We start from the raw sequence: 17,513 nt of genomic DNA, 5'->3' as shown, positions 1-17,513 counted from the left end.
GTGTGAAGTACAGGGTTCCTGGGAGGTCCAGGAGCCCCTAAGTAATCTCTTGGACCCTTTTAAGGTCTCAAAATCAAAATTCTAGGGGTTTCTGAAAATAAGCTTATGCTGTCCATTAGGGAAAATAGAAAAATAGATGCTCCAAAACAAATTCAGGGAAAGGTCGTTATTTATCCTATTTCACAATTGACAAGCTTCTGTCTTTAATAGTCATAACTAACTGTGCAGCCCTTGCCTCAGGGTGGCGCTGTAGCAAATCGGTTCACCCAGTTGGTCCTTCATAGCCTAGCTACTGTAACTGTTCAGAAGTCCTCTGAAAAACTTTACAATATGCTGTAGCATATTTGTAAATCTGAATACATGCAACAAAAATGGGTGGAAAGAGTGAATTCTTAGTTGTTTTTCAAACAAAAGACAAAGGAGATGTGCACATTCTCATTTAATGTGTGGAAGAACACATTACCAAACTAGAAAAGAGCTTTTCCAGAAGAACTTTTGAAGAATTGAAGCTAGCATCAATACTAATTAGTAATTAGCCCAACATGGGGACCCCCAAATACCAAGGAGTATTATTGCATACTGAGTGAACCTACATGTCCTCTGAGTTTTCATATGCAATGTTGATGATGGTAAAATAGGGGTACATCTGAAAAAAGAAAATGGACCGAAACCTTACTAAAACAAAATCTATCATAATACAAGGTCTCAGGCATAAGTGTTTTTGTCACCACCTCATGTAACGGCTTTCTGTGAGAGAGCTTTTACAGGCCTTAATCTCTTGATCACCACCACTGTGAACAATTCTGACTTGGTAAGCTTATCTAGAATGGAGTTTTTCACACCAAATTACTCGATATCAGTGTCTGTTTAGGACATATAATTTTCATATTGGCCAGCCTTTAAACTTGAGCCCAATTTCCTGCTCCCATGTAGGCAACATGTGCTCTTTTACATTACAGTAAGTTGCCAGGGCATCACTGGCTTTAGTTTCACATTTCCCAGTGCACAGCTGTCTCTTGCCATTCACTTATTTGTGGTTTGTGGGTTTTGCTTATGCATGCACAAATGAGCTTCACATAATTCTTACAGTACAGAAGCATTCTATGCTCATTTTGTTGAATGGTGTGCTGAGGCTAAATGCAAGAGGCGATTTTTACACTATGTAAGGGGGACATTTGATTGTTAGTAAATGACAGTTGTTTCCTACTCACTTACAGCAGCACAGCTCCCATCATCTGTTCAACCAAGCCAGAACACACTTAAATAAGAGAACGCAAACCTTCAATTGAAGACTTGTTGATGAAAGTGTGTGTGTGTGTGTGACAGACTCTGGCTCAGGCCAGGACCCCTACAGTCAGCAGCTGAGCCCAGAAGTGTGTATTAGGCTGGAGAGTGGTCCAGGGGCCGCAGCTCACTCTCCTCTGGCTGAACATAACGGCTTCCTGCAGTGCCACCTACAGTCCTTCAGTGCCGACTTCCTCATGACATCACTGCGAAACCTCGCCATCTTCCTGGAGGATGACTCCGCCTCCCAAGTCCTCCCTATGGAGATCACCATCAAAGATACACATGTGAACTTGAAGGTATGCTGATTGCAAATGCAGCTGTATTACCACTGAGATGAATATGATTTTGAAATTGGCTTAACCCTCAAAGGCGATGGTTTATTGCGGTTTGTTGGTTTTGATGGTTTATTATGGTTTATTGCACATACAGTCTTGTTTTGTGGAAGGATGTCAGTTTGACATCAGAACAAATAGAAATGTTGACTCAGATCTGTCAATGCTGAATTAAAATTGAATGCAAATGCAATTAATTATTTATTTGTGTAACTATTTGATTACATCCCCTTTAAATAAGCAACATATTGCTGAGATGGAACAAAACCTTGTACTTCAATTTTTGTTGAAGTACAGTTTTTCAGTTTTTGATATCATTTGAAAATGTCTGTTGACCTTTACATTGTGTGTAAATTTCATGATGAATGGACCCAAAGAAATGACCCAAAATGACTTGGTAAAAAGTCTGGTGCCATTGACCTACATTAAAAATAAAATGTGTTATTTCCATCCCCTGTAAAGTTACCATTTTGGGGATAGGTTTTGTTCTGACGGCAGCAATATATTAAAAATACCATGTCCTTACATCTTGCTTGTACTTATTAACCTAAGGTACATTAACCTTTGTGTGGTTTTATGTACCAAAACAAAGGCCATAATTCAATTCCTGATCATTTTTAAACGTTTTTTCATCTCTCTAAGTGAAACAGGGTTTTTGTTACTGCACATTTAAGACTAATGTATGTAAATGCCCTCTATTCTGACTGGCTGGCCTGTATTGTGCATCATTCACAGATAAATCTTGGCTGAAGTGCTCCTCAATTTCAATTTGGGCAGAACTGAAATACTTTAGGCTGAATATGTGAATGGACTGGTGACATCACCAAAATATCAGTATGGACTCTTTTCTGTATATAGACCAGATGGAGTAGAAGGTGAAGGGTGCAGTAATTGTGTATGATATGAGCTATTTAATAACAATACTAATTGTGTAATGAATATAATATGTAGAGCTAAACAGTAATAATTGTACACTCCTAAGGGTTACATTGTTGCCAGCATTTATGGTCATATACTCTTGCTAAAGCTTTTGCATTACATATTTTGTGTGTGTGTGTGTGTGTGTGTGTGTGTGTGTGATGTAGGATGATGGCCCTCGGGACAACCCCTCAGAGCCAGAGACCACCCCCATTTCCCTGCACATCCACAATCTCCTTGTGCACCGCAGAGATGATGGCTCTTTCCACATCGGAGGTTACTCATCATCTTTATCTCTCTCTCTGTCTGTCTCTTTCTCTCTCTGTGTGTGTCTCTGTCTCTCTGTCTCTCTCTCTCTCTCTCTCTCTCTCTCTCTCTCTCTCTCTCTCTCTCTCTCTCTCTCTCTCTCTCTCTCTCACTCTCTCTCACTCTCTCTCTCTCTCTCTCTCTCTCTCTCTCTCTCTCTCTCTCTCTCTCTCTCTCTCTCTCTCTCTCTCTCTCTCTCTCTCTCTCTCTCTGTCTGTCTGTCTCTCTGTCTGTCTCTTTCTCTCTGTCTGTCTGTCTCTCTCTCTCTCTCTCTCTCTCTCTCTCTCTCTCTCTCTCTCTCTCTCTTTCTCTTTCTCTTTCTCTTTCTCTTTCTCTTGTTTTCTCCCTTCCTGAATGTTGTCTTTCCTTTCATACCATGCATGCTCATGTTGATGATTTAGTGTACTGCTCTTAACGAAACCTTTTTACACGTTTGCATCTATTTTATTTTGAAACTGATTGACTGTGAATGATGCCTGTTTTGTATTGGCCCGCCCCTTTCTCTCCCATTGGACAGTTGAGCGTGCTGCAGAGCCTCAGAAGGCGGGGCCTGTGAATGACAGCAGGCTCAGTTCTGTCCCTGAAGTTCCTGTGGGCGTGGCCTGTGAGCCGAAAGCCACTCAGACTGCACCTCTGTCACCCACAAGCCCCATTCCCGCCAGTAGAGAAAAGGTATAGAGGAATAAACACAGCTGTTGATTCAAATGTGATTTCTGCATGCTAAAGACTGTACATCCTTTTGGAGTTAGCAGTTCAGAAGTTGCAGCTTGGACAAAAACCATCTTGAATCTTTCAAGCTTTCTCTTCTGTTCTTGTCTACTGAGTCAGCCTGGTGTTAACTGAAAGCCTTCGTCTATATGGGTGTCACTAATGAAATAGCCTAGTTAATAAATAAAGCTCTTGCTGGAGAAGAGCAGAAACAGCTTCTCCATTGAGAAATGCCTTCACAGAAGATAATTAGTGCTTCTTTTTTTGTTCGGCAGTGGCTTCCAGTTCTTCTATACCCTAAAATATAGCAACTTCAGTTGTTATGGAGTCTTTTTTTCTGCTTTATGTGTCACACAGAATCAGTGAGACTCTCTTTATGTAACTGGCCAGTCTAAAAATCCTGAAATCAATATAAAATCAGAATTAAGATCTTGTAATGTGCCGAAAAGGTCTTTGCACAGTTCCATAAAACAACCACTTTTATTTCCCAAAAATAAACTTTCAATAGATCTTTGGAGAATTTTGACTGTGTAAATGACATCCGAGTGTGAAGAACCTTTTCAAAGTTTAACGAACCTCCACATAATGTAGAGGTCTTATGACAAACTCTTTTAATTTGCTTAACTGGCTTTAAACTGATGCAAGACCTATACATATCATCAAAAAATAGTTCTCTAAAGAGCCATTCACAGCTTATTTGAACTCTTCACACTCATAATTTCTAACTTGGAGAACTAAAAGAGGTTCTTTTAATAGCATTTTAAGTCTGTGATTCATGTCTACTAACACAGTTCATATCAAATTATTTAAAAGGCAAGATTCTTGTTTTCGTGTAAGCATGTTGTCTTTAATTGTCTTTGGCTCACCTCGAAAACATCTTGTGAGTGTTGATTACATCACCATGCACCAGTGGAAGAAGAAGAATATAATCCAATAAAATCACCACCACCACTATCACCACATTGGAAAACACTCAGCTAGCTCAGAGACCCTCCCTGATACCATGTTTCACTTGGAAACACATCATTATCCAAAAGCAAAGTATAATTTAACAAAACAGTGAATTTATGGAGGTGAATGTAGTGAAAGCCTTGTGAGATTCAAGTAGGTTTTTTAAACTATAGGCAATCCGTAGCTATAGTTACTGGATCTGTATTGCAAGTTCTGCTATTGCTATTAACTTCTTTCGCTGATGGTATAAGGGTAAGGATCCTTATGCATGTTCATATTTGCATTAATACTAGAGAAAGAAGTATAATGTCTTTCTGAAACACAACAATCGAATTCAGCTCTGCATATTCCTCTTCACAGATGCTGGTAGAGGAGAACGAATGCTTGAAGCAGGAGCTCTCCAGAACCAAGATGGCACTCGCCGAGGCCCAGATGGAGAAAGACTCGCTCCTGCACCACATGAAGGGCCTCAAACTCAACAGTGGGGGCAGCACCAGCTAGCAGTTGTGTGTGTGTCTGTGTGTGTGTCTGTGTGTGTGTCTGTGTGTGTGTCTGTGTGTGTGTCTGTGTGTGTGTGTGTGTGTGTGTGTAGGACTGACACCAGCCACATGGGGACAGCAGAGAGTTTGGAGGAGCCCGGCGCCGAAGGCTGGCCCAGTGTGTGGGGTCCACACACTGCAGTCAGTAGACTCTGTGATCTATAGGGAGAGGAACCTCCAGTAAACAGGCACGGAGCTGTACTGAAACGGCCCAGTGAGACAGCTTGCTTTAAAGGCTGTCATTTTTTTGCTCTCATCCCCCCATCTTTCTCTTCATCTTTTCACTTTCTGATGGACTGCTTGTCCATTTTTTTTTTTTTTCCCTGACAGTTTGAAAATGTCAGCTCAGTTGCTCCGTCTGAGGGTCACCCGCACGACCCCACCGACAAAGACACAGACAAACTCTGGGGAGCACATTCCATATTCATAGGCTCAGCCCGTGGACACTTTTAGTCTTACAAGTTGAGTTAACTCTGAATGTCATATCTTTTAAAAGAATGTCTTAAAATAAACTTAAAAAGACAGTTTGCACAGCACTTAACTATCATGTACTCAAAGCTGTTGAGCTGTATTGTGTTTGTGTGTACAGTAGGGACAACGCAAAGGAATGTTTTGTACAGAATTTTGAATGGTGTTCTTGTGTAAGTGTGAGTGTGTGGGTGACAGTGTCGGAGGGTGGGCAACTTTTTTTACGTTGTTTTATTACACCCAAAACGTTTTCCTAAACGTTTATGGTCACACTACAGTAATTTTCATAATGCAATATTGCACTCAGCTGTTGATTCTTTGCATAGACATAGAAGTATGTGTTGAAAAGGCTAGGAAAGCAGCACTTTGCTAACTGTAGTGATTAGAGATGGCACGATTGCCCCCCCCCCCCCCCCCCCCCCCAAATCCAATATACCGAAACCTCAAGAATTGTGTGATATCGAGCTGATATTGTTTTCTCTTTAAAAAGTAAACTTTAACTCTTTTACGTGAAGCACATCACTTCAGATGAACATTTAAATGTAGGCCATCATGACCAAATACTCAACCACTCCTACCAAATCATAGATCACGTTAACCGTGTCTCAAAGCCAAGGATGCAGACGAGGAAGGCAGCTGTTATGTCTGGAGGCGTCTCGTTTTGTAAGATTGTGTTTGAATGCGACAGAAAAAAAGCAGTTTTCATTACAGAGTACGTGAAGGACTCAGCTGGAGCATCCTTCAAGACCTTTAATCACCCACAATCCTTCACGTGCAGTGCTAAACTATTTGCTAACGACAGAAAAGCAGATGGAAATTTGCAGCAGCAGTTTGTAAGGCATGACCTGTTGATACAGCTTTCTCAGACTGTCTTGAAATTGCCCGTCTTTGTTTAGCAGTGCTTGGAAGGTCTCTCCTACCTCAACTGCAGCCTTTACTTTGAGACACGCCTGCCACATAGATGAGTGCTATTTCAGGATAGATTTGTGACTGAATCGGATAGGATTCATTCCCCCCCCTCTTCGATAACCGATTCTGCTGAAATTGGGTTGATGTGATCTCCATCAATACTGAAATGCCATCTCGAGTAGTAACATTTAGGTAGCGTTTTTCTGCGGTCATAGAAGAGAGCTTGTGTGCTAATGTTCTGTGTGTCGAACGACACACTTTCGTTTAGTTAGTTTTATATGGGCTGAAGTGCTGCACAGTGTTTGCAGTTCTCATGCTATGTGAGCATTGTACCTGTGTAATTCTCAGTGGAGACTCTAACAATGAGACCGTTGGGTTCTTGTAATGAACCCACCAGCGTTTCTTTCCACGTCTTGCCTGTGGAGACTTTAACGCATTGGACAGAAGTACCACATCATTATAAAGTTAAAAACTTTACCAAAACCTGATTTCATTTCATTAGAGAATGTAATAAGGCTGTATTCAATTTGCTTAATTGGCTCATTCGCTTGTTTATGAGGACACAAGGCCACTGTTTTTATGTACAGTAGTGTGGGTCTACTTAGAAATGCCTGGTTTAGACCAAAGCCCCAGTCTGTACCACCTCCTTCTCTCTCTTTCTCTATCCCTCTCCCCATCCCTTGTTTCTCACAGCAGCCTGTACAAGTGCCTGTCACTGCGCACCCTCTCCAGGAGCCTGGCTATCCATCCCTCTTCTGAATGTGTGCTCCAGTCCTTTCATCAGGCTCGTCTTCTCCCATTCGGTGGGAAAACTGTGTCCACCAACATCCAACCCAGAGAGCCAGACTAACAAACACATTGATTGTGCAAAAGCTAAAGGGGTTATATGTGACCCTTTCCTTCCTCCTGTAGTGTGGCTCCTGCCTCCTCATCACCACAGCCCATCCTCAGTCCGAACAAAATCTGCCTACAATCCCGTGAGCTCCACCCACCGAGCACAAACGTAAAATGTAACGATGAAACAAGCAAACTTGTAAAATAATTGAATATGTAAAAGCTGCTGAAACAAGTGAAATAAAAGAATAAAATGAAGTCTTTCTAAAATCTGGCTACATATGTTTCAGAAATGTGGTTTCTTTTTTTTTCTTTTTTTTTTAAAGCTACGAACTTCCAAGAATAGCTTTCCTCGCAGCCACAAGGCCAGAGGCTAGTAAAGTTCATTGGGCTGCCTGTGGTTTCACCAAACCTTCATGGGTCAACACTAAACATGGACAAAGTGCAGCAAGTAGGAACAGATTCCAGAGAACAGGTTTTTAGGCTCAAACCAGACGTTTGATGCTTCCGAGTTGGGCTCAAAGCAGTTAAACAGATGTCCCTAGTAGTTAGTGTTATGGAACAAAATACTATATGTTATAGAAGGACTTTAACTTGGAGAGGTGTGGTATATAACAAATTGGGAATACACTCATGGTCCACTGTACATGTGTAGGGTTAACACAAAACAGCAGAAGCCTAGCAATACTTCATCAGGTAAGGTCATTGTGTGCCTTGAGGATGGATCCAGCTAAAACACAATTAGTTATACTGATGAGTCATAGTAGGTTCATTGCCAGTTTTAGAACTGGAATATGTGTCAGCTATAAAAAGATTTGACAATCAACACTGTTTTCAATACACGAGGCAACGAACACTTTCAGTGATGCCAAATAGTTGTTGCCTCAATTGCTAAATGATCTTGTGTGTTAAAGGAAAGTCTCAAATGTTTCATTTGTTTTGTTGAGAAGCAAACCACATGAGAGATGTTGCACTAGAGCGACACAGAAGGATACATGACCAGTTAACATTGACCGGTTGCTTGCTTAACATCATGGGGCAGTCGTGGGCTGGAGGTTAGGGAACCAGCCCTGTGACCAGAAGGTTGCTGGTTCAATCCCCTCGGCTGATGGTCTATGACTGAAGTGCCCTCGAGCAAGGCACCTAACCCTCAATTGTGCCGTGGAAAGGGCTGCCCACTGCTCTGGGCTAGTGTGTGGTCATGTGGGTGTTTCACTGCACGGATGGGTCTAATATCACAGTGTGCAAACACAGTGGCAAATTGTTCTAAATTCTATTGTATTAAAGTACTGCCTTAAATGACCACAGGTTAAAATCATCGTACCGAAAAGGTCTTCACCAGAATTCATGGTATTTGGTGACCACTTGTGTCTAAAACCGAAGCACAACTGGAGGAAGGATCACAAAGTGTGGGCCAGTGGGTGATGGGGGAGACTGAATTCGGTCTGATGAGCCATCTTTCAGAATGACTTAAGTCCATTATTGGTTACCAGTTGTTAAACGGTCAGCTCTAAAATGTTCTATGGTGGTGGAAGCGTAAAAGTGTATTCGATGCGACCTCTGAGGTTCATACATTCTAAGATAACAGAGCCACAAGTACACTGCTAAACAAACTCATGAACACCTGGATGAGTCATACACCAGCTTCTAAACATCCTTGTTAAAGAAGATCTGGAGTGTAAAGTAGATTACTCCTCCTTCATCTGTCCTGCTGTTGGGAATTTCTTTTTGAACCCACCCCACACAGTTCAAGGTTTGTAGAACGCATCTTCTAAAATGAATACTCCTTCTAAAATGACTCCTATGGGGAGGCTTCACATTAGATTGCTGTGAGGATTTGATTGCATTCAGCCACAAGAGCAGTAGTGAGCTCAGGTACTGATGTTGGATCTTTCTTTTCTTGGTTTAAATACTACACTGTTTAGCTTTAATGTACATCTGGTGTCTTCTTGTCCAGATCACGTGGTTTATAACAGTGCCCCCTACGGGCTGACAGAGAAACCGTAACATTCACCAGCTTTATTGTCAGAAAAGGACTTGTGTCCCACTGCGAATCTTCTTCTTCTCGCTCTCTTTGCATGCGGTATTTTAAAGGCCACATTATCTCTCTCTCTCTCACACACTCACACAGCATCAATGCTATCCTCTGACCGGGTCAGACTCCTAGTGTTGGGTTTTCTAGAAGCCCCTTCAGCCCTACTCTGCGTTTGTACTCTATTTATTGCCGGTTAAGGCAAATGAATGCTGCCCTTTGTGCGGCTCGTGTGTAGTTTACTCCCACAACAAAATACCAAATAGTTCTTAAACAAGCTCTTGTTTCTTGTGTGTGCGCTGAGAGGGGGAGGGGAGGGGAGGGGGAGAGGGTCTGGAATAGATTTGGCTCCTAAGATCAGGTTCTCACTCCCTCCTGGCAAAACTGGAGCTCAGTGATTCGGTCCAACACCCGGTGGGCCTGCAGCTGTCTCCCTCTCCCTTTTCCCTTTCCGCCTCCGAGTGTCACTATATCCCTGTATGTTTGAGCCTCTCTCTCTCTCTGTCTCTCTCTCTCTCTCTCCCTCCCTCTGTCTTTATCTCTTTCTCTGTCTTTATCTCTCTCTCTCTCTGTCTCTCTCTCTGTGTCTTTATATCTCTCTCTGTCTCTATCTCTCCCTCTCTCTCTCTCTCTCTCTCTCTATCTCTCCCTCTCCCCCCTCTCTCTCCCCCCTCTTTCTCCTTGGAGGAGAGGGAATATTGCTCCGTATAGGAAGTGATGCTGAAGGCTACAGTAGTGAGGGCAGAGCAGAGCAGATATTCACACTGCTGCGGAGCTGCTCACTCTCGGGTGTGTTCTCTTCCCCTTCGCTCTGTCTCGTAGTGCAGACCCCTTCTCTGTGTGGAGTGTGGAAGCCCCCTTCTCTGCTCGTCCGTAGCTCCGCTGCTTTCTCCTCCACTGAAAAGGGAATCGCTTCACTCACAAAGCGAAGCGAGATTCACGAGCAGCCGAGAGAGAGAGAGAGAGAGAGAGAGAGAGAGAGAGAGAGAGAGCGAGAGCTCCATCCCAAACACACACACACACACCCCTCCATTTACAGCGGGACGACACACTCACACACGCGACATTAAAAATAGGTTACTGCAACAAAGCCACACCGACCCTCTACTTCCACGCCCAGGAGAGGAGAGAGAGACTCAGAAGGAGAAAGGGAGAGAGAGAGAGAGAGACTCAGAAGGAGAAAGGGAGAGAGAGAGAGAGAGAGACTCAATACTCAGAGGGAGAGAGAAAGAGAGAGAGAGAGACTCCACACTCAGAGGGAGAGAGAAAGAGAGAGCAAAGCTGGGATGCGGGACCGCTGTCGACACCACAGCTCACACACTCACAGAGGGAGCGGAGGGCGGCGTTTGTGCTACACATAGTGTGTGCAGAGAGAGAGAGAGAGAAGACGAGACACACACACTCACACACACACACACAAATCAGAGACATAACGGTCCGGTCGCTCGTCTCCAGGCAACCGGGCCGTTAGAGCGGCTTCTAGCCGAGCAGAGTGCTGCCATGGCCGGGTAGAGGAGTACAGACGGACGAGGTGTTTTTTCCTCTTTTTCTGCCGGATTTCAGGATTCCCCGTTGGAGCCGAGATGGGAAAAGAGCAGGAGCTTCTGGAGGCGGCGCGGACAGGGAATGTAGCCGTGGTGGAGAAGCTGCTGAGCGGCAAGAAGGGACTGCTGGGCTCCGGCTCCGGCTCCATCCAATTGCCCGGACTGCTCAGGTAGGTAGCTCTGCTAACTTTTGCTAATGGGAAAAGGAGGAGGAGGAGGAGGAGAAGGGTCTTTCTGTGCTCTGAGGTGGGGTTAGACAGGGGACACTAGGCTGGAGTCCACCGGCTGTGGAGTTTTATTGGTAGCAGTAGTGTCGAAGCCACTGCAGTTGCCTGTGCTGTGCAATGTGTTGCTCTCACACCCACTCTCGGCATGCGGGAGGGAGCAGTGGAGGGTCCGAGGCGGCTCTGTCCCGTCGTCGTGCTGCCTGGGGGCCAGTTTGGGGGGGGACTGAACTTTTGGCATGAAGTTTGGAAGGGTCCCACTGCTGAGTTGGCCCGGGGATGCCCTCTGAGTGTGTGTGTGCGTGTTTGAGTGAGTGAGTGAGTGTGGTCAATCCTGATCCACTAACTAACTAAGCTACTGCGGTCACCTTCTCCAGGCATTAACTGACCCACAGCACTTCACTGATCTGGACAACATTTCTGCCCAGTTCAGTCAAGTTCTAAACAGAGTCAGTCAGAGTGGTTTGTTGTGAAATGTTCTACTCTAGAGAAACCTGGCTTACAGACAGCTATTACCCCAAAGTAGCAAATCTCTGTGCTTTGCGGTAGTTTTTATGATAAGATTTTGGCCTAAAACATATTTTTAAAAGCCACTCATGCACAAGGGCACACGCAGAGCGCTGTAAAGCCCGAAAAACTTAGTTGTTTTGGATTACATGAATAAAATAGCCATATTTGTGTGTGACTGGCTCCTGTCTTCACCACTGTAATGAAACATGACTACAGAGCATCACTTCACATTAAACCCCTTGGAATGACTTTGTTTACAGATCAACAACTGAACGATGCAGGAATATAAAAAGCTTTGTAATGAATCGGTTAATTAACTAATTAATCAAATATTTATTCAAATTCCTAGTATCCTGTATCTTTGGCTGCAGTGGTTCCCGATGTCCACTACCAGCTCCTTCTGCACCCTAAAGTTTTCAGGGACTGATGGCACATTCCTGATGTTAAAACCGTCAGAGGGATGTCTCTCCAGCCCAGCTCCAGTCGTGCTCCAGAATTAGTGTGAACGCTGGCACGCTCTGGGACTACATTACCCTCCCGGAGAGGCAGCTTCAGCCTGCAGGCTCTTTCAGCAGAGGGCACACAGCCGCACAGCTCCACCGCCGAATACGTGAAATGACAACTGTTGTGCTGTGCAGCCGAGAAGGAGATAGATGTGAGCTGGAGGCAGAGGCTGCGGTGGGGGAGGGGTAACTGGGAACTGCATGCCTGCTTGCCTCTCTCTGTGTGTGTCAGGGAGAAAGGCCAGAGAGAGAGAAGGCAGCAACCTTCATGCTGATAATTTGCTCCACACTTGGTGCCTTTCAGTGTTGCACCTCTGCACAAAGAATCCCCTCCGCCCCAGTCAGTCACTGTGATCTGTTCATAATCTAGCTGCTGTTTTTTTTTTTTTTTTCCTTTTCTACTACAAGACTCTGCCAGACATTGTTGTCTGGTCTTTGTTTCTCGCCGTGCTGTGGATTCCTTGGGTTCTGGTGGAGAGTGTAGGCATGCGCCGGGTATTCAGTGTGTTTGGTTATTCAGTAGACAGGCTGGTGGAATAGTACAGTACCGTGGGTGGTCTGTTTTCATCCAATAAGACACGTGCTGCCCCCTCTCTCTCTCTCTCTCTCTCTCTCTCTCTCTCTCTCTCTCTCTCTCTCTCTCTCTCTCTCTCTCTCTCTCTCAGCATAGTAGATGTGAATAATAGCATCCTGTGCTATGCGAAATTCAGTTAAATAGGACTAATTATATATATTTTATGTTTTTCCACTGTACATTCAAAAACAAGAACTGACCCAGGCGTCTAGTTCCGGTTCATTTTCCATCTAATTAAAACAGCTGGAACCATCATAATAACCAGAATTGATCATTTTATTGCGCTGTTGGTCATTTTATGTTACTCTAAGTGATGTACTTTGTCTAATTAGCTACTTGCTAACTATAGTTACCTCATTTACTGAGATGACCTATTCTGTGTAGGCTAGCTTCAGTGCTAATAGAGTCAGCATGCAGGTCCTAACTACCCTACTGGACTCTTTACAAAGGAGCACTTCCAAAAATACCAATCAACGCATCGACATACCAGTATAGTTTACTGTCTGCTGCACTTACTGGTCACATTATAGTGTTCGGTGGCTTTAACTTCGCCTGGAAGAATAAATTTGTTGTTGGCTTTAGCTTCAGGTGTTAGTAACGGCAGAAGAGAACACCCCCCGAGTACCATTCGACTTTGTTTTGGGAAGATTGCTGATAATATCTGTGATATACAATAATTCTAATAATGAATGACATCTTATAGTCACTGATTAGCATTGTGCCAGTGATATGCTAACTGCCACATTAGCAGGCTTGAGTCAGCTATTCCTTTACTGGAGAGAGAGAGAGAGAGAGAGAGAGAGAGAGAGAGAGAGAGAGAGAGAGAGAGAGAGAGAGAGAGAGAGAAAGAAAAAGAGAGAGAAAGAGAAAAACAGAGAGAGAGAAAGAGAACGAGAAAGGGGGCTAGAGAGAGAGGAAGAGAGAGAAAGAGAGAGAGCAAGAGAAAGAGAGAAAGAGAAAGAAAGAGAGAGAGAGAAAGAGAAAGAAAGAGAGAGAGAAAGAGAAAAAGAGAGAGAGAGAAAGAGAACGAGAAAGGGGGGGAGAGAAAGAGAGAGAGAAAGAGAAAGAAAAAGAGAGAGAGAGAAAGAGAACGAGAAAGGGGGCTAGAGAGAGAAAGAGAGAGAGAGCAAGAGAAAGAGAGAGAGAAAGAGAGAGAGAAAGAGAAAGAAAGAGAGAGAGAAAGAGAAAAAGAGAGAGAGAGAAAGAGAACGAGAAAGGGGGGGAGAAAGAGGAAGAGAGAGAGAAAGAGGAAGAGAAAGAGAGAGAGAGAGAGAAAGAGAACGAGAAAGGGGGGGAGAAAGAAAGAGAGAGAGAGAGAGAGAGACAGAGAGCGAGCAAGAGAGAGAGAGACACAGAGACAGAGGTCAGTAGTGAGGCCTGAAGAGGATTCCCAAGCCATGCCATATTGAGTGTGTGTGGGTGTGTGAAAGGTCAGAGGTCATGTGCTCCTGGAATTCGATATTGTGATTGTGAGTTATTCCCACCTCGAGGCCACCGCAGGTTTCACAGGAAATACCGAAGCTGTGAATCATTTCGTGGAGGCCGTGTCATCGCACACAGATGGAGCGGCACGTGTCCCACTGCACCACTGTTGATGTGCTGCCATAGGATCAATACTTTGTGCCCTCATAGTCCTAATGGATCGTCCCATCAATAGCGCGAGAAGGAAGCTGCATGACTGTGCACTGTGTCCTGTATCAGTAACGCTCAGCAACAAGCTGCTTTATCGTCGCTTCATGTTAATATACACCACCAGTAATACTGAGTGACGCTCTGAGGATAATAAACCATGGTTATGTAACATACAAGTCTGCATGCAGATGAGTTTACATTGATGTAAGATACATATTTTTGCATATATTTGTCCCCTTTGTCACTACTCAAGTGACAGGAAGAGGCTGAAACCAGTTAAGCCCTTAAACTCAAATCAGAATGTTGGTTCAGACTTACTTTATAATTGCATCGGTTTTACATCACCAACTTAATTCATAATATTTAATGAATATTAACTGGTATTCCAGATCATGGAAAACATTTCCTTGCTTTTTTAAAATAAATATTTGCTGTATAACCATATGTAATGACTCAAAGCATCATTTTGACTCAAGTCCATATAGTCCAAGGAATATAAACTACAAAAACAGCTGGATACATAGAAACCATGCCCTTTAACAGATTAACAACTGAACAACAGCCTAAGCTTGCAGTTTCAGGAGTGTGTTTGATTAAAACGTTTGTCAATTACGTTTAGTCTTGGAGCGCAAAGCTATTTTGGATATGCCATGGAAAGCATCCTGTGATGCGGCAGGTCTTTGGTTCAATTCTGAGTTGACTAAAACAGGTTGTGCTGGTGCCTTGACCCGGATCAGCGTTGGCTGATGCGTGCCAGCATTGACGGCTGCGGAAGGAAAAGGGCAGGCCAGAGGGAGGTAGCTGTGTGCTGTTATATATCGGCTGTGAGTGTAAGCTGTCATATGGAAGCTCACTCCCTCAAAGATAAGAGCGCAATTGAATGCAGTTTAGAGCTTGAATTTGACGCTTAGTTGCACCTACCAGAAGTCCGAGACGAGCTTTTGAAAACGTATCTGAGAGCGTGGACGTATCTGAGAGCCAAATGGTTGTACGAGAGCCGGTGCACTGACTTAACTTCAGATCAAACATCATAAAAAATCTACTTGCAATCAGTTTTATGGAAGGATTAGGGCTCTGCACTAAGGACAATAAGCCGTATTACATATTGCTATTAAATATGCCTCGCAATATATTAAAGACACTAGTGATGATAAGCGATACTTTTTTGATCCCACAACCGGGGAAACACACACACTAGGGTGCAGTGAGCACATTTGCCCAGAGCAGTGGGCAGCCCTATCCACAGCACCCGGGGAGCAGTTGGGGGTTAGGTGTCTTGCTCAAGGACACCTCAGTCATGGACTGTCGGCCCTGGGGATCGAACCGGCAACCTTCCGGTCACAGGGCCAGCTCCCTAACCTCCAGCCCACGACTGCCCCGAACAATGTTAGTATTGTGTGTAAACCGAGGTAACAGAGTGGTGTGAAAATCATTTTGCTGTTATCTATGTAATTTATGGGTTATTATGTGTTATTTTTTTGCCAAAACCTTGATTCATCCAAAAACCCACAGTACACTCATGTGGAACATCAGGATGCTCATAGAAAAAAGTGATAGTGGGTTCAGTTGAAGGATTAAAATTTCTACACAACTCAATTCAATGTCAACAGAGTCGTTTAGAGTGGTTTGATGTTAAATGCTTTGTTAAATGCTCAGTGTAGGCATTGCGACCCCTGGTTCCTATCTCCGCCACTGTAAAGGAAGAGTTAGTAAGTTTCTCTGCAATTAACGGTATCACATCATACCACTCTGAATGACTTTGTATTCATAGCACTGAATTATGCAAAAATGTTTACCGGATCGCATGATGTACCTCGGGTTACACACAATACTAACATTGTTGATATTTCCTTAGAACTGTCCAGAATTTTGTCTTTGAAGAACCCAGTACTGACAGTGTGCATCCAGAATACAGCAAATAAAAGCCGCTGTGCAGTTACAGTTCTGTCTGTGCTCTTGAGATAAGCATTGAGCTTTGGGGTGCAGTATTTTTCGGATTGTGCTCAAGCACAGATGAAAGGGAAAGTGTTTGTGGTTTCTAGCACATGGTTTGAATGGTCCTGTATGTCATGGTTAGCACACAGGCACATGCACACCATGAGATAGAGTGCTGTACCTTTGATTGATGGCTTTAGAAAAGTATCACATGAAAGCTTGTTGTGCTAATAAACAGTCCTGACGAATTCAGGGAGCCTTACTGCCTTGTACTCCAGTACTGCTGCCAAAGCTTGTACATGTGAGTTAAAATAATAACCATAAATTCTAAAAAATGCAAATATACTTTTGTGCTACGGTGCGGAGAATGAGGAGATTCAGTCTCTAAAGCGCAAATAAAAAAGATTCCTAATAATTGCTTTACAAGTACGCTGAGTTTTCCATATAAAAGACTATGTAGGTATGTTAATTACATGAAATATTTATGTCATTAAGACTTTTTCCCTTACCTAATTTATGTATTTATGTCTTCTTGGAGTGCAAATGTGTTTTACCCCTGTTAAACTATATTCTGTCATGTGTGTTTATATGTACACATGGCATTTTTGCTAATACTTTAAAAAATACAAATCTTGTGATTTTGATCCGTTTCTGATCATTTTTGCTGCTTATAGCTTTCATACAGCACCACAAAGGGTTCTTCTGTTGTGACAAGCTTGAACAGCAGAACTTTTTTTAGTGCTATATAGAACCATTTTCAAAAAGGTTCTGTGTTGAAACACATACAACACGTTGCCCATCAGTCTGAAGAACTATTTAACCATGCAACGAAAGCTTTAAGCATGGACTGGTTAGGAATGGAATGAATGGCATGAGCATTTGTCGTTCTTTATAGAACCATTGTCTCTACCAAAGTAGCCTTGAAGAACTGTCTTTTTGAAGTGTGTCTCATTCACTCTCTCTCTTTCACTCTCCCTGTGTCTTCTTCTTCTCTCTCTCTCTCTCTCTCTCTCTCTCTCTTTCTCTCCATCTCTCACTCTCTCATTCACTCTCTCTCACTCTCCCTGTGTCTTCTTCACTCTCTCTCTCTCTCTCTCTCTCTCTCTCACTCTCTCACTCTCCCTGTCTTCTTCAGTCTCTCTCTCTATCTCTCACTCTCTCTCTCTCACTCTCTCACTCTCCCTGTGTCGTCTTCACTCTCTCTCTCTCTCTCTCTCTCTCTCTCTCTCTCTCTCTCTCTCTCTCTTTCTCTCCATCTCTCACTCTCTCATTCACTCTCTCTCACTCTCCCTGTGTCTTCTTCACTC

General features: G+C 43.5%; 2 protein-coding genes across 9 annotated transcripts in view; both read left to right on the top strand.

The window, feature by feature from the left end:
- Positions 1-7,530, top strand: part of uhrf1bp1l (UHRF1 binding protein 1-like) — a 53,379-nt gene extending 45,849 nt beyond the window's left edge. For all 3 annotated transcript variants that reach the window (XM_037542695.1, XM_037542694.1, XM_037542693.1), the window contains 4 exons: positions 1,327-1,583; positions 2,705-2,813; positions 3,361-3,515; positions 4,863-7,530. In XM_037542695.1, coding sequence (XP_037398592.1) covers positions 1,327-1,583; positions 2,705-2,813; positions 3,361-3,515; positions 4,863-5,003 — 662 coding nt within the window. In that variant the 3' untranslated portion in view covers positions 5,004-7,530. The remainder of the gene's footprint in view (positions 1-1,326; positions 1,584-2,704; positions 2,814-3,360; positions 3,516-4,862) is intronic.
- Positions 7,531-10,490: 2,960 nt separating this feature from the next.
- The window catches only part of anks1b (ankyrin repeat and sterile alpha motif domain containing 1B), a 272,382-nt gene continuing 265,359 nt past the window's right edge, over positions 10,491-17,513 (top strand). For 2 of the 6 annotated variants that reach the window (XM_037543100.1, XM_037543102.1), the window contains exon 1: positions 10,496-10,998. In XM_037543100.1, the coding sequence (XP_037398997.1) occupies positions 10,868-10,998 (131 nt within the window). In that variant the 5' untranslated portion in view covers positions 10,496-10,867. Of the gene's footprint in view, positions 10,999-17,513 lie in introns of all 6 variants that reach the window. The other 4 variants (XM_037543104.1, XM_037543101.1, XM_017716340.2 and 1 more) reach the window with 4 other exon arrangements.

This window comes from Pygocentrus nattereri, chromosome 11, assembly GCF_015220715.1.
Source record: "Pygocentrus nattereri isolate fPygNat1 chromosome 11, fPygNat1.pri, whole genome shotgun sequence".
Lineage (NCBI taxonomy): Eukaryota > Metazoa > Chordata > Actinopteri > Characiformes > Serrasalmidae > Pygocentrus > Pygocentrus nattereri.
Note: the sequence above shows the minus strand (reverse complement) of the source record. Positions and strands in the feature narration are given on the sequence as shown.